Source organism: Polypterus senegalus, chromosome 4 (genome assembly GCF_016835505.1).
Source record: "Polypterus senegalus isolate Bchr_013 chromosome 4, ASM1683550v1, whole genome shotgun sequence".
In the NCBI taxonomy this organism is placed as follows: domain Eukaryota; kingdom Metazoa; phylum Chordata; class Cladistia; order Polypteriformes; family Polypteridae; genus Polypterus; species Polypterus senegalus.
The window spans coordinates 182,381,804-182,404,647 of NC_053157.1; the positions used below are offsets into that span (position 1 = coordinate 182,381,804).

The window sequence follows — 22,844 nt, forward strand, 5'->3', positions numbered from 1 at the left end:
AGATCAGATGAGGAAGAAAACCCCTAGCCATCCTTTTATCCCATGGCACCGATTACAATCAAGACATGACCTCTCAAGCCGCACCCCTAAAAACCTTAACCTACAAACGGGCACTCAAAACGGCGCTTATCAAGGACCTAAAACACTAGTTATGATCAGGTCATGACCTCTTAGGCCACGCCTCTAGAAACATGAACCTAACATGGGTACTCAAAATGGCGGCTATTGAAGAACATTACAAAAACAAAACACCATCTAAACCAGGGGTGCCCACACTTTTTCAGCTTGTGAGCTACTTTTAAAATGACCAGGTCGAAATGATCTACCTACATTAAAAATTATCTTTACTAATAAAAGGCAAAGCCCTCACTGACTCACTCACTGACTCACTCATGACTAATTCTCCAACTTCCCGTGTAGATAAAAGGCTGAAATTTGGCAGGCTCATTCATTACAGCCTACTTACAAAAGTTGGGCAGGTTACATTTCGAAATTCTACTCGTAATGGTCATAACTGGAACCTATTTTTATCCATATACTGTAATAGACTGCAGGTCGATGGCCGTGGGAAGCGGAGTTGCGTGTCGCATCATCACGCCTCCCACGTTATCACGTCAACTGACTGTGAACGCAGTACGTAGAAAACAAGGAAGCACTCCAAAGAGCGCTGAAGAAAAAACGCATGCAAGCATATTCATAAGTGCAGCTCCTGCGGAAAGAAAGCACGGTGTAAACCGTAAGTTTAAATGAAGTTTATAGACACGCTACCGCTGCCGTTTGCCTTCAACAAATACTTTATTTGCGAGATACAAGTTTAATGAGAAGACACGAGGTATAAACGAGACTTTGGATCACTTTGTAACAGAGTTAAAATTGCTGTAGAGAGAAACTTTTAAGTGCCAGGTCTTAGCTAACATTAAATTAAGCCGTGGACATCGCAACATCACACGAGAGCAGCTCACGTGAACTGACTGAACACAGTACGAGTGATCACTTCCATGAATCAAACCTGTTCAAAAAACGCATTACACAATTGACAAGGTAGGAAAAGAATATGCTCCGAGTTGAGCTCCACAGCTAACGTGGTCTTGCGGAAGCAACTTCGTCACGCTGCCACCAAATACTCACAGAAAAATCCACAAGTTAATACACACGCTGTCTCTAGAGTTTCTCCACACTCGATGTATTCTTTGCACCCCGTTATACCCTCTGCTCTCCCATTTCAATTCAAATGCCTCCAATTTCCAGTAAGGCTCTGCTTCACAATGACAAGTAATAAGTCTCAGGGACTGACCCTACAAAAGGTTGGCATTGATTTGAGACAGGATTGCTTTTCTCCTGGACAACTATACGTTGTATTCTCAAGAGTAAGCTCGCACAGCTTCGTCATATTACAACCGGAGTGCTGAACTAACAACGTGCTATGCAAAGAGAACTATAACAATTGTAATAAACGAACAATAAAACAGTACAGAACTGCGAAGCAAGGAGAAAGGACGGCCTTATATGGCAGCTTCACAAAAAAACAGCAGAGCGCCACACTCTGAATGTATTCCTCGCATCACCGTTATACCCTCTGAGCTCCCATTTCAATTCAAATGCCTCCAATTTCCAGTAAGGCTCTGCTTCGCGATGACAATTAATAAGTCTCAGGGACACACCCTAGAAAAGGTTGCCATTGATTTGAGGCAAAATTGCTTTTCTCCTGGACAAAACTATACATTGCATTCTCAAGAGTGAGCTCGCGCAGCTTGGTCATATTACAACCGGACTGCTGAACTGACAACGTGGTATACAAAGAGATCCTTAACGGATAGTTATTGGTATATTTTCCCTCAGTTTAAAAAGGTTTTCTTTTCTTCTTAATAAAAATTTAAAAGCAGTGCTTTGTCGCCTGCGAAACGCTGATTTTGCTATATACAGTATATATATATGTAGATATGAATATATATATATTGTCACGCACACGCGAGTAGGAGACCACGGACGGATTCGAACGCACCTGGGAACACATTCGCCGGCAGGGAATGGCGGGGTACTAACTTTCTCCCTCTGCTTCCTCATAGGAGAAAGGACCTTACTTCACCATAAGCCAGGTTTTGACCGCAGTACGGTACTTCCGCCCTTCCTCCGCCATCTTGTCCTGACGTCATCAATCCCATCCTCCCTCACGGTCCTTCCCAGCATTCCTCCACTTCCGGCTCCTCCCTAATAAAATGGCCGCCGACGCCATGATACGGCGTCGCGCATATGAACTGTTTTGTTTGTATTTTGACCTGCTTTTTTCTTTATTGTGGATCGTCTGCAATATACGGGGCCAGAAAACCCCAAACCTTTTTGCTGTCTCCTTCTGAATCTGTTACAATATATATACGTATGTATGTGTATATACTGTATATGTAGATATGTATATATATATGTAGATATATGTGTCTGTGTGTATATATATATGTATATTTATGTGTATGTATGCATGTGTATATGTATATATGTTGATATGTGTATATATATATGTATATATATGTAGATGTGTATATGTTGTGACGGACAGCCGGGTCCCATGCCCGGCCGGGACGCCCCTGCTGCATATGTTCCTGGGGAGCCACCATGGACAGCTCATTACCTCCCCCGGGACGCTTGGTGGCAGCCTCCCTGGCCATTGTTCGTTTCCCAGTCTCCCACGTGGCTCCATGGGACATGGAGTCCTCCACAGCCTGATTGGGAGATGGGGTGGCCTCTAGGGGGTGCTGCCGAGAGCCAACAACCCAGATGGACGAGTTATCAGCCCCACCCGGAGGTGCAATTAGGGCCAGCTGGTCAAGCACCTGGAACACTTCGGGTTGGCTATAAGACGGGCCAGCCTCCCTTTATTCAAGGCCAGAATCGGGAGGAAGAGGTTGCCTGGGAGGAGTGGTGGTGCCAGGAAGGGTTGTTTGAGCTCTGTGTTAAAGTGCTTTGAGACTGTGTTGGGCCTGTGCGACACAAGGAAGACGTGCACCCACAGCCGAAGAAAAAATAAAATAAGCCTGTTTCTTTTACACGTGCCTCTGCATAGTCTGTACCGGGTCAGGCTCTATATAGCGCCTTTTACAATGTATATACTGTATATGTATATATGTGTATATGTAGATATGTACAGTATATATATGTAGATATGTATATGTATTTGTATATATATGTTTATGTGTGTGTGTGTGTGTATATATATATATATATATATATTATGACAGCAACACTCATAACAAGTGACAAAACAATTACATTGACAATCATGTTACGTTATTTTTAAAATGTTTCCTTTTCTTTTTCATAACTTCTTTAACACACTACTTTTCCGCTGCGAAGTGCGGGTATTTTGCTAGTATATATATATATATTGTGACAGATAGGGGGCGCTCTCGCTCCCTTGAACCCCTGTCCACGACTCCAAACACCAGGTAAAAGTCCAATCCTTGACTTTATTAAATTTCCACAGTGCACAAAACACCCTCTCCTCCACTATACTCATATAATCACAATAATACAATCAATAAACAATCCTCCAACTCCCAGACACGTTGCCACCCTTCCACCCAGCTCAGCTCGCCGTCTGGGAGCTCCCAGAATCCTTTTAAATACCCTGACCCGGAAGCATTCTAATCCCCAGTCCATGTGACTCTCAATCACTTCCGGGTCAGGTAAAAAGTCCTTTTCTTCACCCCAGAAGCACGTCTTCACCCTTGTCCATGTGTGCTTCCGGGCCGTAGGGAAAATATCCCTTGTTCCTCCCTGCAGCGTCCCCTAGTGGCCCCCATGGCATCCAGCAGGGCTGCATATAAAAACTACAATGTCCACGATGCCCTGCTGGTCTTCTGGGGACCTCCATACTGCAAGGAGGGCTCCACCTGGCGGCTTGGGGGTATTGACCGGGATAAACGACCTATATTTATATACGAGGTGTGGCAAAAAAGTAATGAGACTGGCAACACTGCAAGTGATCTGGCAACGCTGCGCTGTTGTCCTTGATAGAGCATGTGTATCAGTACCTTCCCATAGCTCAGTGCGAGTTTCAACTCCTTCTGTTAACTATGTGATTTTTGTGACTGCTATTAGTGAAGTTGTGTTTTTGGTTGTGAGTCACGCAAAATGGAACAGCGGAATTTGGAGCAACGTTGTGCCATTAAACGGCAAGTGTGACGTTTGAAAAGTTAAAACAGGCCTATGGGGAACATTCTTTATCCCGAGCTCAAGTTTATCGCTGGCACAAATCATTTTTGGAAGGCAGAAAACACGTTAAAGATGAACACCGTTCAGGGAGGACTTCAACTTCAAAAACCAATGAAAACATCGAACGTGTGAACACTCTTGTGAGATCAGACCGTCGTTTAACATTAAGAATGTTGAGTGAACAATTAAATTTGAACAGATTTACCGTTCATCGAATTTTGACTGAACATTTGCACATGCGTAAGGTCTGTGCCAAAATGGTGCCGAAAAACTGCCCTCTCCATAACAGAATTTTTGACCTCAAAAGGCATTCCTGTGGTTCCCCAGCCCCCTTATTCACCTGACCTCAGTCCGTGTGACTTTATCCTTTTTCCTAAACTGAAAAATGTCCTCAAAGGACGTCATTTCGGGACTTTAGAAAACATCCAAAAGAGTGTAACGGACATGCTGAAGGCCATACCGGTTTAAGACTTCCAGCGCTGCTACTAACAGTGGGAACAACGTCTCCATCGGTGTGTAGCTGCCTAAGAGGGAACTACTTTGAAGGGGATAACATTGATGTTTGAAAAAAATAAAAACTTTGGTAAATAAAAAATCAGTCTCATTACTTTTCTGCCACACCTCGTATATATATATATATATATATATACTGTATACTGTATATATATATATACTAGCAAAATACCCACGCTTCGCAGCGGAGAAGTAGTGTGTTAAAGAAGCAATGAAAAAGAAAAGGAAACATTTTGAATATAACGTAACATGATTGTCAATGTAATTGTTTTGTCACTGTTGTGAGTGATGAGTGTTGTTGTCATATATATATATATATATTTACACACACGCACATAAACATATATATATATATACATATCTATACATATACACATATACAGTATACATACATATATATATATATCTACATATATACACATACATATACACACACACATGAATACATACACACATACATACATACACACACATATAAACATATATATACATATATATACATATCTACATATATACACACACAGCTATTTCAGATCAGTGCAATACGCTGCTTGTTAAAACGGATAACTCCGCTCTTATGTGCAAGTCTGCGTGGATATTATGAACTATCGTATTTGTTCAAGTTCTATTTAAATTTTAAATAGAAGGAATTTTTATTTAGTCGACGGAAATATCTTTGGTAGGAATGGTAAAACAGACAGGAATATTATTCGTGAATAAATCAACTCAAACCTTAAACAACTTATAATATTTTGCTCTCCATAAAAATATATCCTGTCTAAATTATACAAGTTAGAAATAAAGTAAACGTTAAAAGAACAAACATTCAAATTTCTTTACTCTTATGTAATTTTATATAAAAATAAACTTAGATTTTAAATATCCCAAAAGATTTTGCTCTCCATAAAAATATATCCTGTCAAAATTATACAAATTCAAATATGAACATGCTGCATAACAAAACCTGGAAATATAAATAAAATGTGTTCCTTTCAGCAATAACAAATCAAATCATTCAGTTGTCTTTGCTCATATGTCATTTTAGAGCTGGACGCCTGGCATCTTTTTTTGGCCACAGGTTCGTTTATCTTTGGTGTGAGGTTCTGTGTTGTGGAGATTCTCAGGATGGATTGCAGGTGCTCATCAGTGAGGCGACTCCTGTGTGCTGTTTTGTTAGTCTTTATCACTGAGAAGAGCTTCTCACACAGATATGTGCTACCAAACATGCACAAGGTTCGAGCCGCATGTAGACGGACTTTTTGTTCTTCAAAGTCACCAAAGCGCCGTGCAAACTCAGTGCGCAGTGCAGTTTATCAGCAAAGTGCGATTTGGGAACACCGTAGTGACGACTTGGTTTAACATTACTTGGCAACAGGGAAAGTGGGGCAAGGTGCACTGGTGCATTTGTGTCTCCCATAAAAGCAGCTTCACTTGAAATCACTTTGTGATTGTGCACGGGTAAAACGTCCGCTGAAGTGTCAGATTCTTATTTAATTATCTGCTTTCTGTATCTTCTGCATTGCATTCAGGTTACCCTGATGTTTTTGTCTCATAGTGCCGCCTTAGATTAAATTCTGTAATTACAGCCACATTAGCTCCACAAATGAGACACACGGGTTCAGTAAACATATACTCAGCCTCCCATCGGTTTTTAAAGGCTCTATTTTCAGAATCAGCTTTTCTCTTCAGCATCGTGTGAGCTAGCTTCGCAATAACTTGCAGCATCATAAGCTAGACTTGATTAACGCGTAAGTGTTCGGCAAGGCAGCTGAAGCGCTGCATTATGGGATCTGTAGTTTATTGTGTTACCAGCGCTTCATATACCCGGCTTTAATAACAATAATACAGTATATAAAATGATCTCGGGGCGGATATAATTACACGCCGGGCGGATGTGGCCCGCGCCCTTGAGTTTGACACATATGGACTAAATAGAACTTGAAAAGATATATTTTTTCAAATGTGATCGCAATTCAGATAGAGTTGACGCAAGACTACAGCCTGCATGCCTCAATAAGTCATCCTCCCTCGTCTTTTTACCGTTCATCTAATGAATACACTGAGTATGGCTTTACCAAAACAATCATTGATGGCGAATCTTACTTTTTACCGCTCATCTAATGAATACACTGAGTATGGCTTTACCAAAACAATCATTGATGGCTAATAAAGTATCCATTATTCGAGTATGTAGATCGGGATATATATATACATATATATATACCCGCGATCGCTCCCAGCGAGAAGTAGTGTGTTAAAAAGCTAGAAAAGAAAAGGGAACATTTTAAAATAACGTAACATGACTGTCAATATACAGTATTTGTTTTGTGAGTGTTACTGAGTGTTGCTGTCATCAAGGATTTGATTATCATTATTTCTTTCAATCAGGTTCGTATTTGTAGGATGTGTTGTGTTCAAGTTACATTCCGTGTTTGTCAATCGCTGTAAAGATGACAGGTTTCATTCATCGATTCGCTTCTTACTGCATCAATAAACAGCTCGCCTTCTTCTTTATCTGAGACCTGACACACTGCATGCACGGGTTTTTTACACTGTCTTCCTTTAGCGGACATTGACTTTTTCCAACGGTGCTTTGTTTCCGCAGTAGTTGGATTTATGAATATGCTTATATGTATCAGACGCTTCATATTTTTGCTGCCTTTTCAATTGTGTAATTCGGTTTTGTTCAGCGCTTTGGAACTGTTGCTTTTTATCTGTGCACTGCGTCAGTTCACGTGAGCCGCTCGGTGTACATGCATCGAAGTTTCCCAGCTGTGCTGGTGCCATCTCGTACTATGTCCATGGCTGTATTTAATGTTACCTTAGTCCTGGCACTTAAAACTTTCTCTCGCAGTTTCGCTGAGTTTGTGTCAAACACCACCCTGACCATCTCATCTTCCTCTCCATAAGCACAGTCCTTCACCCGTGAATATTTAGTGGAGTTTGCTATTGATTGCCGCTGACGGACGGCCTTATATGGGCAGGCACTAAATTACAAACGCCAGCGGCAGCCTGTCTATGAACTTAATTTAAAGTGTAGGTTTACATCGTGCTTTGTTTCCGAAGTAGCAGAACTCATGAATATGGTTGTATATGTCACTCGCTCGCTTCTTATTGTTTCGCTGCCTTCTCAATTATATAATGCATGTTTTCTTCAGCGCTTTTGGAGGTCTTCCTGGTTTTCTATGTACTGCGTGATTACGGGAGGCGTGATGATGTCACACGAAACTCCGCCCCACGGCGTTGAAGCTCATCTCCATTACAGTAAATGGAGAAAAACAGCTTCCAGTTATGACCATTACGCGTAGAATTTCGATATAAAACCTGCCCAACTTTTGTAAGGAAGCTGTAAGGAATGAACCTGCCAAATTTCAGCCTTCCACCCACACGGGAAGTTGGAGAATTAGTGATGAGTGAGTGAGTGAGTGAGTGAGGGCTTTGCCTTTTATTAGTATAGATATATACTGAGTATACTTTATACATAAAATGTATGTTGTCGTACCTTGCATAACTGAATATCCTTTATAGCACAATAACAATTCAATCTTCATGTGGGAAAAGGCTGACTCGCATAAATAAGTAAGGCCGAATAATGCAGTCAAGGAGCTTTTGAATTCAGCCGAGTAAAAAATGACGGCTGTCTGATTAACTGCAATTTTCATTTCCTCTCCTTTCTCTTTCTCAGATCACTTTTTGGAAGGAAGTCAGTTTCGTAGTTTTAATGAACAGTTCAAAAGTGGCTTTCCACATTTTCCTTCTTTGGAATAGCAATGATGGATTGACAGATCAGACAAACGCACTTCGATTGTGACATTGTAAGAAAAAAAATCCTCTTCCAATTCCACATCCAGCCCATACCCTCCCTAAACAATTTTTTTTTAAATCCCTTCTTTAGTCGATATAAATTGGAAGGCTAACTAGATCATAGCCAGAGTTTTGCAGTAGCTCGCACGTTTGATTGTGCGTGCGGGATGACCAGTGTGTTAGAAGAAAGGACATCTCAGACTGGCCTGTATGTCAATCAAGTGTCAAATGCCATAGGGAGGATATATAGACTAACGTTTAAAAAAAACTTTTTTGAATGCAACGCGATCTACCTGCACTACTTTTGTGATCTACTGGTCGATTGATGCATTGAGCACCCCTGATCTAAACCAATGTAAATGTATTAATTACATGAACAGAATCTTCAACCTAAAAAATCCCAATTCAAGTGTGATAGAACAGAAAAGATAAATCTTGACAAAGGTAAAGCTCAGTAACTTGAAAGACCTAACAGTCTAACTAATAAAGCTATTCCACTGATTTATTCGCAACTATTTTTATTTTCAGTATATAAAATGAATCATTTATAGCTCTTTGGTCAATTCTGAGATGGTATCAATAAGACTCTACCTTATCCTTACTGTGTACACTTGACCACTTGCTTAGATCTAAAGACACACATTTTTTTAAGGTTGTTCCCAAACTTACTGAGGATGACTATGAGTGTGTGCTGGGCTGTCCAGAGCTTAGTTGGAGGTAAGAGTGTAGCGGTCTGGCACTGCTAAGATTCACACCATCGAAAAGACTGTGATTTATTTATTTTTTTTGGTGAAGATTCTAGTGACGCGCCCACTCACAAGCAGAGACAAGAAAGAACAGGTAATAAAACAATTAAAGAATGTAGTAAACACTAATAAATGAGATATAACTACATGCTAAATAATCCCACCCCAGTCTCCTTACGGCGATGTACAATAAACGCAAACTACCCACAGCAATAAACACTCACGACAATGTCCTTATACAGTCCAAGAAGATGAGAATCCAGAGAACAGCTTCTGCAGAAAATGAATGAAACAGTCCTACTGGTAGTCCTGAGCAGCAAGGGGTGAGATTTCCAGGAGCGCTCCTTTTGAAGACGCACGGCAATTAAACCACCACTATAACATGACAGGCAGGCATGAGATAATCCATTCATCAAACGATTCAGGGCACAAGTGACTTTCTAGGCGACATGTTGAACACGATACACAAAAGACCGATCTCCTTTTGCTCCGTCAGGCCTCCCTTTTAAACTTTCATCCCCAACAGCCCCTACTTCCATTCCCATCATCCTATGTGGGTAATCCCCTTTTGCTGCTGGGAAGTGAAGATCTCCCCATGGTAGCACTGCTACAAGAGCGCCACTAAAATGGCAGAAGCCCCCAGGAGCAGTGTGCCCCACCAACTTAATGTAAAACTCTTAATTGATGGACTAGTGTGTGTTTTAGTGTTGTCATTTTTTTGATTTATAGGCTAGGTAGTGAGTGTTGGTGGGATTCTGATGATGATGATAACAATGTAATTGAATTCTGGTTTTTCAAGTTAGACTTGATCGTATGGAATGTTATTTTGTTCAAATAAAATCAAGAATTAAAAAAAAAAGAAATGTATATGTTGAAAAGTACAGAATATCCATGTGACTAGCTTTCAAACAATTTTTACTCCTAACAAAGTTAAAGGATATGTGGAAAAGATATATGAATATGCTAAACAAAATATTAATCCAGTTACCATATTGAGCCATTGAACTAAAACCTGCTTTCCATAAAATATTACTTGTAGGTATCCATTGTGCGGTATATTTTTAGTACATTTAGAAGGCCACTTCTTGTTTTGCACTCACATCAGAAGCATCAAATACAGGGCCATCAATCAATATATCAGCATTTTAGTGGAATGAAGAAGAAAGCACTTCATTTAGAGGAACTGGTGGGTCACTGTGTCATCGATTTCTGCAACCCCTTTATACAATTTAGGATCACAAGGTAAAGAATCTATCCCAGCCTCAATGGGTGCCTGGCATGGACCAGTGCAGGATGAATGCCAGTCACACATAAATATTCACTGAAAACCAAGCCACTTTAGAGTCACCAGTTAGGCTAAGATGCTTGATTTTGGGTTCTGGAGAGAACAGAGAAACACTGGGGCCAGGACGCAAAGCCAGTCTCCTGAAGCTATTAGCTACATTAGCATTAACTGGTGCCCCACCATACCAAACATCTGCTATAACATAGCATGAAATTTGGAAACCCATCCCAGCCATGGGGAGCCTCAGCCTATCCCAGTCGTGCACACAACCAAGCCAGGGTAAGTTTTGAATTGTCACTATCTAACTAGCCATGCTGGTTTAAAAAATGAAGAAATTCAGAGACCATGGTGGAAAATACAGAGACAGACACATAGAAAATGTGCAAGGTCCTCATGGACAACAACTCCATACAGGATTCAAACCCAGGAAGCAGCAGCATTAATCACTGTGCTTCCATGCTCCATGGTCTGTACCATCGTGAAATAAAATGTGTTTTATTGTGTTAATGAAATTAATGTGTTTTGTTTTTCCCCTAGGCGGCATGGTGGCGCAGTGGTAGCGCTGCTGCCTCGCAGTTAGGAGACCCGGGTTTACTTCCCGAGTACTCCCTGCGCGGAGTTTGCAGGTTCTCCCCGTGTCTGCGTGGGTTTCCTCCGGGCGCTCCGGTTTCCTCCCACAATCCAAAGACACGCAGGTTAGGTGGATTGGCGCTTCTAAATTGGCCCTAGTGGGTGTGTTTGTGTGTGTCCTGCGGTGGGTTGGCACCCTGCCCAGGATTGGTTCCTGCCTTGTGCCCTGGGATTGGCTCCAGCAGACCCCCGTGACCCTGTATTCGGATTCAGCGGGTTAGAAAATGGATGGATGGATGTTTTTCCCCTAAATGTTTCTCCTTGGGGCGGCACAGTGACACAATGGGTAGCGCTGCTGCCTCACAGTTAAGAGACCTGCGTTCATTTCCCAGGTCCTCCCTGCGTGGAGTTTGCATGTTCTCCCTGTGTCTGCATGGGTTTCCTCCCACAGTCCAAAGACATTCAGGTTAGGTGCATTGGTGATCCTCAATTGGCCCTAGTGTGTGATTGGTGGGAGTGTGTGCCCTGCGGTGGGCTGGCACCCTGCCCAGGGTTTGTTTCCTGCCTTGTGCCCTGTGTTGGCTGGGATTGGCTCCAGCAGACCCCTGTGACCCTGTGTTAGGATATTGCTGGTTGGATAATGGATGGATGGATGGATGTTTCTCCTCTGAATAGTTTTGACAAGTAGGATATGGATAGTCCACATCCTCGGAGCACACTGACGAGTCACTCTCTCGGTTTTCTCTTGTTAGACTGCTGAGCTCTTACAGCAGTGTGCAGAGAAGTGCAAGGATGAAGAAAAAGAGAAGAAGGCTTTCGTGAAAGAGGTGGCAGAAGGAGAAAAAAATGTTCAGAAATCCAAAGAGGCTGTCCAAAAGCATAAGCAGCGAACAGGTAGGTTGCTAAATGTGTAATGGCAATGAAAAAAACCTGAGTTGCAAAAAACCAGCCTTTCCATGTTTGCGCATTTTTCTGTTGGCCATTTTCATACTGGTACTGACAAAGTAACTCCAATGATGACTTGCGGTCCTCGTCTCAAGTCTTGGGCTCCCTGCGACACCAAACTAGACAAATGATTCAAAAAGTTATATAGAGAGACGAAGGCATTTCAGATTTCAAGATACAAAAATGAGCATAATAAAAAGATTTGATTATTTTACACAGTATAACAGAAATACAAATGTTAGAACTGGAGTGGTATTGTTCAGTTCTGTTAAGAATTTGTACAATGTGTCAATGTCAGAACATGATCTTTATGAGGCTTCTTAGGAGTAGCGGCTTTAACCACTTGTCTGGTCACTCTTTTGTCAGGATAAAACGCATATTCGAATCAGCAAGGGTTCGCGCTTTAAGGCTATTTTTATAAAAACTGGAGAGATAAGAGTAAAAAGGATAGTTAGCAACAAAAAAACAATAAATAAATGATGCTTTTGTTTACTTTTGACCTTTCTTTTGCCTTCAGACGCTGAGCTCACAGTCATTGTCTTGGCTTTGGCCTCATATAATGTGCTGAACACCCATTTGAGATGTCCTCACTGAGCATCTTTTCTGCAGCTGTTTTTAGAACATACACCATACATCCATGAAAACTTAATTATCATAAGATATCAGTTTAGGATGAACTACAGAAACATGTACACAGCAGATGTTCCAAGTGGGTGACATACAGCATAACTGAAGACACCCAATGATTTATGACTTTTAACCACTTAGTTCTCTGATCAACAGCTGGTGTCCTCAGTGGTTCCATGCTCAGGTATGGTGAGGTCTAAGAATGTCTCTAAAAGGAGATTTCCTTTTGGTAGTATTAAGCAGCATGGCATAGCCTGAACAAATAGTCCTTCTGGTCACCAAATCATAATGCACATAGCCCACATGACCAAACACTCTCCATCCCTACTGTAATCACAGAAACCTTGAGGATTTGTCTGTGCCAGTGGTATAGCAACCACATGGAGTGGGCGGGACATCCCAGAAGGCCACTGAGCCCCTAAGTAGCATCCCTTTTGTTTCAAATATTCTGACCATTTTATGTTTACCAACCCATGCAGTGATCAGGATTGTAACCAATCCTGAAACTGTGTGACCAATTTGAAACTGTTAGGCCAGTGACAGCTGCTGTTAAAAGTTGTAACAGCAGCCGTCATTGGTTATACAGTTTGAAACCATATGATTTCAAATCACTGTTTGCAGTTTTGTTTTTGAAAGGACAGCACAAGAAGCCACTGGGCAGTGAGCCAATGTGTATGTATTGTTTCTAGAGAATAAAACCGTATATGCAATGTATGATAAATTCTGTTTGTGTTTTTGTGCCAGTCAGCCCTGTGTTAAGCAGCGTTGGGGGTAATGCACATTAAAATAACGTGTGTTACTTGGTCCGATTACTTTTCAAAGTTTCGAGTAACTGTGATGTCCAGGTTGCCCACAGCTGACAGCACTAACCTTGAACCCAGACATCAATAGTTGTAAATCAACATGAACTGGGCAATGAGGACACTCATACACAGCAAACGTAGGTGTAAAAGGTGTAAATGTTTTTATTACAAATCTACAAAACAACAAACAGTGTCCAAAGTGCATTGTTGTCATCTTTAAATAAATAATTCATAAAAACAGTGATCAGTGGAGTTTAAAATGTCATTAATAAATAATCTATAAATTGGTTAAAATCAAAGATTAAAGCCACTGTCAGGATTTTATCCATAAAACCTAACACAAGCCTTGGTGCATCCATCTAAAACTGACATCTCCTCTGCTCGTCTTGCTCTGCAAGGGGAGATGTCCCCGGACAAGTGCAGTCTTCTTCTAGTCTGGCTCATGTCTCTGCCACCTTTTGCATGCAGAGTACCGTAATAACACCACGGGGTTGACCCAGGGCTACTTTCCCAGGTCGTAAAACCAATCAACTTTCGACAAGAACAAGTATCTGCGGACTGCAACTGATCACTTGCACAACCCAAACGATCTTGTGCAGCGGACTATTTGTTCTCAAATTATGAATTCTGTCTAATGAGAGCAGCAATGAGCAGCCAACTGATGATGATAATGCTCGGAGTGATTGGTTGATCCTGGTTCATGCGTGCTATGCTGCTGTGCTGTGAACCTGCAATTGCTTCGGCAATGAACAAGCAGTCCTCCACAGACGTAGCAAGCACACTTTGGCGTGTTGTCCCATTTTTCAGAAGAGTTCAGAAACCTCAAAATAAATATTGTGACTGGCAGCCTGGCTTTCTTCTGACCTTAATTGTTTTCTTGGCTATTGAAAAAGGAGAGGAGACTATTAGTGATAGCGCCCCCTCCAATCCTGGAGTGGAACTGCTTACCTCAGCCAAGATGATCGAGAGCTCTTTTAAGCTGCTCTTGGCTAGACAAAGGCAGTTCCTCAGTGTTTATAGGTAAAGATGAGAAAGACAGCTAAAAAGTAGTGAATGATCCTATAACCTATGGAAAGTTAAAAACTTAAAGTTAACTTATTACATGGTTAAATCGTGGCCAGTTTTTAGGGTGTGGCAATTTTAGCTCAGGCAGTTGAAATACTTTATTCTATATAGCTATATATATCGCGCGTGCGTGACATGATCCCCCCCTTAGCCCAAGACCGTCAAGTCGGGCGGACCTAACCGAGAGGTCGTGAACACGAGAGAGGGCATCGGCATTGGCCTGAAGGGTGCCCCAGCGATAAGTGACAGCGAACTTATACGGCTGTAAATCCAGAAACCACCTGGTGACCCGCGAATTCATCTCTTTATGCAGGGACATCCACTGAAGTGCAGCGTGATCAGTCACCAGAGCGAATTCGCAACCCAGCAGGTAGTAACGGAGATGGGTCACCTCCCACTTAATGGCCAAGGCCTCCCTCTCCACTGCCGCGTACCGAGTCTCGCGGTCCATTAGTTTCCGGCTTAAGTACATCACAGGGTGTTCGACACCGTCAACGCTTTGGCTTAACACGGCGCCCAGGCCTGTGTCCGAAGCGTCAGTCTGGAGGATGAATGGGAGCCCAAAATCGGGCGACCTTAACACAGGTGCCGACGTTAGGGCCTTCTTTAGGTCACTGAATGCGTGTTCCGCTTTGTCGGTCCACACCACGTATAGGGGAGCGCCCTTCTTTGTCAGATTAGTCAAGGGTGCTGCCCTTTCGGAGAAATGGGGAACAAACTGGCGGTAGTACCCCGCTAGCCCCAAGAAAGCCTGCACCTGCCTCTTGGTATTCGGACGGGGCCATTCTAAGATGTCTTTAACCTTTGAGCACTATGGTCGCACCTGTCCCCGTCCTACCAGGTAGCCTAAATATTTGGCCTCCTTTAAGCCAAAAAAACACTTCCGGGGGTTGATGCGGAGGCGGGCTTTAGCTAGTGTTCTGAGGACAGCTGTGACCTGCAATAGATGCTCCTCCCAGGTGCCGGAATAGATGACGACGTCATCCAGGTAGGCGGCACTATAGGACTGGTGGGGCTTCAGCACTCTATGTACCAGACGTTGGAAAGTCGCCGGGGCCCCGTGCAGCCCAAATGGGAGAACCTTGTATTGCCAGTGCCCGCTAGGGGTGCTAAAGGCTGTTTTCTCTTTCGTGGATGCTGTTAAGGGAATTTGTCAATACCCTTTTGTCATGTCAAGAGTAGTCAAGTATCGAGCCGTACCCAGGCGCTCAAGGAGGTCGTCAATGCAGGGCATCGGGTAGGCATCGAATTTGGAGACTTGATTCAGACGTCTGAAGTCGTTACAAAACCTCCAGGAGCCGTCCGGCTTGGACACGAGGACGATAGGGCTGGACCAAGGACTATGGCTTTCCTCAATTATGTCCATGTCCAACATTCGTTGCACCTCCAGTTCCACCTCCGCGCGTTTTGCCTCCGGGAGTCTATAGGGCCTCTCCCGGACGATTACCCCGGGGTCCGTGACGATGTCATGGGCAATCAGCGAGGTCCGGCCGGGTGACTCGCTCACTACTTCGGGAATGGCTCGGAGGGTTTGGGTTAACTCCTGCCGCTGCCTGGGGGTTAGCTCTTCGCCGAGGTTAAGGGCAGTTGTGCTCGTGAAAAGGGAGAGTGACCTATGGGAGGCGGGAAGCTCCTCCCGATCTTTCCAAGGTTTCAATAAGTTGATATGATAGATCCTCTCGCTCGGTCGACGGTTGGGTTGTTTACCAAATAGTCGACGAGTCCTTTTCTTTCCTTAATCTCGTAAGGCCCTTGCCTGTGAGCGAGCAACTTGGAGTGGGAGGTAGGAACGAGCACCATAACTCGGTCCCCCGGGCGGAACTCCCTGAGGACGGAGTTGCGGTTGTAACACCGGGCCTGCGCTGCTTGCGCATGAGTCACGTGTTCCTTTAGGAGGGGTTCAATTTTTGTGAGCCGATCGCGCAGTTGCGCTACGTACTCTAATATGTTAGAGGAGGGAAGGGCCTCAGCCTCCCAGCCCTCTTTTAGTATGTCGAGGATTCCTCGGGGTTGTCGCCCATACAACAATTCAAACGGGGAGAAGCCCGTAGAGGCCTGGGGTACCTCCCGGTAAGCAAAAAGCACGAGCGGGAGGAGTTGATCCCAGTTCCTACCGTCCGCGCTGACTACCTTGCGGAGCATCTGCTTAAGCGTCTGGTTAAATCATTCCACCAGCCCGTCAGTCTGTGGGTGATAGACAGACGCTTTCAGGTGCTTTATTCTCAGTAATTTGGCTACCTCCCTGAACGATCCAAGTAAAGGGCGTACCCTGGTCCGTGAGGACTTCTTTGGGAATGCCGACCCTGGAAAATAAGTTGACTAATTCCCGTGCGATGCTTTTGGTATTAGCGGAGCGCAGGGGAACCGCCTCTGGGTACCAGGTGGCATAATCCACCATGACTAGTATATATTTATAGCCACGGGTTGAGGGCTCCAGGGGTCCTACTAAGTCGACCCCTATTCTTTCAAACGGGACATCAATCAGGGGTATAGGGACGAGAGGAGCGCGGTCCCTCCTAGGAATCTGGTGGATCTGACACTCCGGACAAGATTGACAGAAACGCCGGACCTCCTCGTTAATCCCAGGCCAATAAAAGCGGAGCTTAATCCTCTCCAGCGTCTTTTCGGCACCGAGGTGGGCGCCAAGGAGATGAGCAGAATTAGCAGCAACTTCCGCACCTCGCCCTCATGGGTCGCCACTTGGTACAACAGATCATTTTCGAGGACAAAAAAGGGCTCCCGTGGCGTGGAACCGTCGGCTGGTGAGCTATTCGGCAGAACGACAGCATTCCGGGCAAAGCGCAGGGAGTCATCATTCCACTGCTCCCTCTTAAAGGAGGCTGGCGTGGACCGGAATTGATGGTCCAAGCTGCCGAGAGGGTCTTGTGACCTGGGCCCCGGAAGAGTTCCCTGGCTAGTCCCTTCCCCGACGGAGTCTTCCGGGTCGGGGTCCGTAGCATGAAACGCCCCGAAGCACCAGCGCCACTAGGGCCTGCCCTTATGCACGGCGTGGAGACCGCGGGAGGGGTGCCTTTCCCCCTCATAACTAGATCCAACAAGGCTCCGGGAGCAGTGGGTGTCTTACCGCTAATTTTTTTCGACCAGTCTTGTCCCAAAATCACTGGATAGGGGGGTTCAGGCAACACAGCGACCGTCAATTGGGTTAGTTCCCCCTTCCAAGTGATATAACACTGCGCGGAACAATACGACTTGGTCCCCCCATGTACACAAGTGACCAACAGATGTTCTTTCCGCCATTGTCGCGGTAAGACCAAACGGCGAGCTACAATGGTTATGTTGCTGCCGGAGTCAAACAAAGCCACCACTGCGTGCCCATTCAACAACACTACTCCCGTGTTCGGAGTCGCCAAGGAATGCGGCGGGGTACAGTACCTCTCCAATGTCGTCCAGGTGCAGTCCATGGGCTCCGCTGTGATGTTGAGGGGACAGGTTGGCAGCAAATGGCCGGTCTCGCCACACTTGTAACAGCACGGCGGGGCCGGCTTCTCTCTAGGTCTCGGCGGCGCTTCCGCAGCACGTCGAAAGGGCTCGGGGTGGGCCGCCCGTCCCTGTCGGTTCCCCCGAGCAGACCTTTCTGACCCCCCAGCTCGGAGGACCGCGAGCTGACGCTCCAAGACGTCCAGGAGACCCGGCATGTCTTTATATGCGTGCCCCCGGACTTGCTGGGCGAGGGCACTGGGCATCGCATTGACCAGGCCTTCACAGGCCACCTGCTTGACAACTCTCCGAGCCTGGGGTCCTTCTGGCCGTAGCCAGCGCCCCATCTTGCCCCAGAACTCGAACGCCTGGGCGTGGGCAGGCTTTTCGGGGTCAAACACCCAGTTCCGCCACTCTGACGCCTGCTGGCCTGGAGTGATGCCATAGCGAGCCAGGATCTCAGGCTTCAGGAGGTCGTAGCTCGCGGCCTCCTCCTCAGGGAGGTCATAATAGGCCCGCTGCGTGGGTCCCTTCAGGAAAGGCGCCAGAATGGACGCCCACTCGGACCGCTGCCACTCGTTCCGGGTGGCCATCCGTTCAAATATGCTTAAGTACGCCTCGATGTCATCGGCGTCGGTCATCGGCACCAAAGGCGGAGGTGTCAGTTTAGGCGGGTCTGGCCTGGCTCTCTGGGCCTCTACCAACCTGGCCTTCGTGGCCTCCAACTCCCGGGTGGTTGTGGCTTGCGCTTGCTGCAGAGCTTGGAGTTGGGCATTCATCCCCTGCAGCATGGTGTTTAGGTCCTGTCCCTCAGTCATTCTCTGGGATCTTCTATCCTGCCGACTACGCCACTTTAAAATAGACAAGAGGAGACAGCATAAAGGTTTGGGGTTCGCCAGCCCGGTATATTGTGCAGAAATTAGGTACATTAAATGGGTCAAAATCATAAACAAAACAGTTCATAACGCGACGCCGAACCATGGCGTCCGCGGCCATTTTATTGGGGAGGAGCCGGAAGTGGAGGAATGCTGGGAAGGACCGTGAGGGAGGCTGGGATTGGTGACGTCAGGGCAAGATGGCGGAGGAAGGGTGGAAGTGCCGCACTACGGTCAAAACCCGGCTTATGACGGAGGAAGGTCCTTTTTCCTATGAGAAAGCAGAGGGAGAAAGTTAGTACCCCACCATTCCATGCCGGCGAATATGTTCCCAGGTGCATTCGAATCCGTCCGCGGCCTCCTACTCGCGCGTGTGTGACAATAAATATATATATATATATATATATATATATATATATATATATATATATATATATATATATATATATATATATATATATATATATATAGTGGAACCTCAGGTCACGACCGTAATTCGTTCCAAAACTCATAACCCGATTTGGCCGTGACCCGAAGTAATTTCCCTCATAGGATTGTATGTAAATACAATTAATCTGTTCCGGACCGTATGAGCTGTATGTAAATAGATTTTTTATTTAAAGATTTTTAAGCACAAAAATTGTTAATTATACCATAGAATGCACAGTTTGAACAGAGAAAACTAACCTTGCAGTCTCTTTAAAAACAAGCCCGGTGCATTCTTTAATTGCTTTCTTGCGCTCACGCTCTCTCTCTCTTGCGCGCTCTCTCTCGCTCACTGCACAGGGAATGCACAGGGAGAGACTAAACATGTGCGGAAATCATCAGCGTATGCGAACTGGAAGGGAAACTGGCTTGTTCGTCACCCAAGTGTGTGGTCATGAACAGATGCAAAAGTTTGGCGAACTTTTTGGTCGTAACTCGATTTGTACGTGGTCCGAGACATTCGTGACCCGAGGTTCCACTATATGTGTGTGTGTGTGTGTATATAAATATATGAATATATATGTTTAAAAATATATAAAATATTTTCCTTCACACCTTAACAACAGTCAGCACAAGACTGCAGTTGATACAAAATGAAGGCGATAGGGATTAATGATTACGATTTGTTTTAGTGCAAGAAATGACAGAGGAAAAACGGAAGATGCTGTCTCAGGCCCTGGAGAAAGTGGAGGCTGACTTGTGTCGGAAATTTGAAGTGATGCGCCAGATACGGGCAGTTGAGCCAATACCAGCTACAAGGCAGAAGTTTGTTGACCACACTCAGGTAAAACTGTGCACACTACAGATTGAAGAAACTTTTCCACTATATCAAAAAGTTTGGTGATTTTTTTTTTCTCTCTGCATCAGTCCAATGGGGTATATTTTGAAGGAGAAAGAAAGAAAGAAAGAAAGAGCAGACATGAATATCATTATGGCTGAACCTAAGTCTTGATGTTCAGTATTGTAGTGTCCTGCAGGATCTGAGACTATGCAAAGATGGCTAGGAGACCAAAGGTACAAAAAGAGAGCAGGAAAAAAAAAACAAAATCGACTGGCAAACGAAAAATGCAAACTCAAAATCCTTAGTCATCTTTCTCTAACTAATAGTAGTTGTAATAAGTAGTAGAGAATTCAGACCTCAGATGCCTCAAGCTGGATGCAGCCATCTTTAATAGGTCGGACATGATGACTTAATATGTCATATGATGTTTGTGTCATGTGACCGGAAACAAGAGTAGCCACTGTAAATGATAATGGCTGTGGTCACGAAGAATTGCCACAAAATGGCTGGGAGCACACCAAAGCCAAAAAACAAACTGGCATCACCAAAAAAATTATAACTTTGTAAAACAACCAGAGAAACAAATCTAATTATTTAGAAATTAATTAAACTGGTTACCAATTTATCACAGGCATACCCTTAACATGACTGCTGCTTTGAGACTTAACGTGGAGGTTGTGAGTTCATTGTGTGCAAGACCAACAGAGATCACCAATCTTAACAATCTGTAGTTGAACATTCCCTGGGTCAACAGCGAGTATAAAGTGCAAGATCTCACCTAGGTCAGTGTTAAATCACTTCTGATCTAAATTTTATGCAGAACCCCCAAAAGGCCCAATATTTCTCACATGACCTTCAAAATCTGTGAAAGTATAACAAAAGTTTTTAATTATTTTCTTTTAATTTTCTTTTTCCTAGTGAAGATTTGAATGATTTTTCCATTGTTCCATTAAATGTAAAATTGGCTCCTTGTGAGCTTTAACCCTGCTGCCATGTGTTCTTTGGATGCCATCCATTGCCAAGGCCCAACTAGAATGCATTGCCATGGGGCTGATAAACTGAGGAGCATTTGCTATAGGATTAGTTCCCCATGAACACTATGAAAACAGTTGTGAAATATTTTACGTAAGTAATAACCAAGAGTAAAACATGTGAAGAGGCATCAGTTCAGTACATGACTCTGGTTTAGAGCTGCCATCTGAACTAATCGAGATTTGAGACCGCTGGAGGAAGCCAACATGAAGGCTGAGAAAATGTGCCATCTTCACGTAACTGAATCCTTGAGAGGAAACAAAACACACTCCAAAAACTGTGGGGCAGCAACAAATTTCATTGCTCCAATGGGTGGGAATTCAGCACTAACAGCCTTGCAGTGTTTCCTTCTCACATCACATGCTTCTCTTTACTGTCAGGGCGCCATGTATTATTCTGACCACACTGTCCAGTTGTGGTTCTCCTGGACAGCTAGGAAATAAGGATGCTAGCATATTGGATGTCTCCTCATTGCTTTTGGGTATAGTTAACAATGTAACAACCTTGAACGGGCAACCCTATAAATCCAGGGTGAACTTGCTGCCAGACACAGAAGTGGACCAAGCTAATTAAAGATCTGCAGTCAGCCATCTGTAAAATTGCCATATAGTTGATGTGAAAATTAATCTAAAAGAGCGAAGTTCCATATGACACTAGCATACCATTTTATAGGCCATTACATGACTGAAAAAAAATCACAATGAGGAAGATAATGCAAGCAGAACCTTATATACACCACAAGGAAATGTGATAAGATGACAGTCTTTTAATAACCCTCTCGATTGTTCTGTGTGGCACATCCAGGTAAGCCTTTTGTCCAGGCTAGTGATGCTCACTCCTTTATTCTGTGTTACACTTTGAACATATATGACTTCATACAATCAGTTTACACTTTAACTTTTAAGTTATTTTGTATGGCACAGTGTATTTGTGATTTTTTTTCTGTGGTCCATTATGAAGCATTTTGTTTTTCTATTAATGGTATTATACAGCAGGGGTCACCAACTCCAGTCCTGGAGGACCACAGTGGTTGCAGGTTTTCATTCTAATCCTTTTCTTAATGAGTGTCCTGTTTTTGCTGCTAATTAACTTCTTTTGAACTAATTTAAATTTACTTGCTCTTGAAGACTCAGACACATTCATTGTTTCTTTATCCTTATTTAGCAGCCAAACAATAATGAGATACATAATGAGCCAAAACAACTGGGGCCTAATGTATAACGCTGTGCGTAGAATTCACACTATAACATGGTGTAAGCACAAAAGCGGGAATGTGCATACGCACAGAAAAATCCAGATGTAGGAATCTGTGCGTACACAAACTTCCACGTTCTTCCGCTACATAAATCTCGATCAGTGTGAAAAGTAATGCACGTGCATGCGCCTGCTGTCCCGCCCCAACTCCTCCCAGAATAACGCCTCTTTGAATATGCTAATCAATATAAATAGCCCTTAAGATCAGCCTTCTGTGAAAAGACAATGGCAAAACCACGAGGAAAAATAGAACAATTTCAGCGAATACCAAGTGGAGGCAAGGAAAAACCTACTATTTGTTGGTTTAAACAGTGATATAATCAACAAAAGGAAGCTGATTGAGTGACATAGCGTGTCGGAGAAACTCGAAAGCTCAAGTTCACAAAGTCGCACAGTGCCCAAAATAAAAAAGAA

At 43.9% G+C, this 22,844-nt stretch overlaps 1 protein-coding gene across 1 annotated transcript in view; it reads left to right on the forward strand.

The window, feature by feature from the left end:
• The window catches only part of LOC120528776 (cilia- and flagella-associated protein 99-like), a 78,195-nt gene that overhangs the window by 30,832 nt on the left and 24,519 nt on the right, over positions 1 to 22,844 (forward strand). Inside the window, exons 5-6 of the mRNA XM_039752911.1 lie at positions 11,877 to 12,018; positions 19,996 to 20,147. Coding sequence (XP_039608845.1) covers positions 11,877 to 12,018; positions 19,996 to 20,147 — 294 coding nt within the window. The remainder of the gene's footprint in view (positions 1 to 11,876; positions 12,019 to 19,995; positions 20,148 to 22,844) is intronic.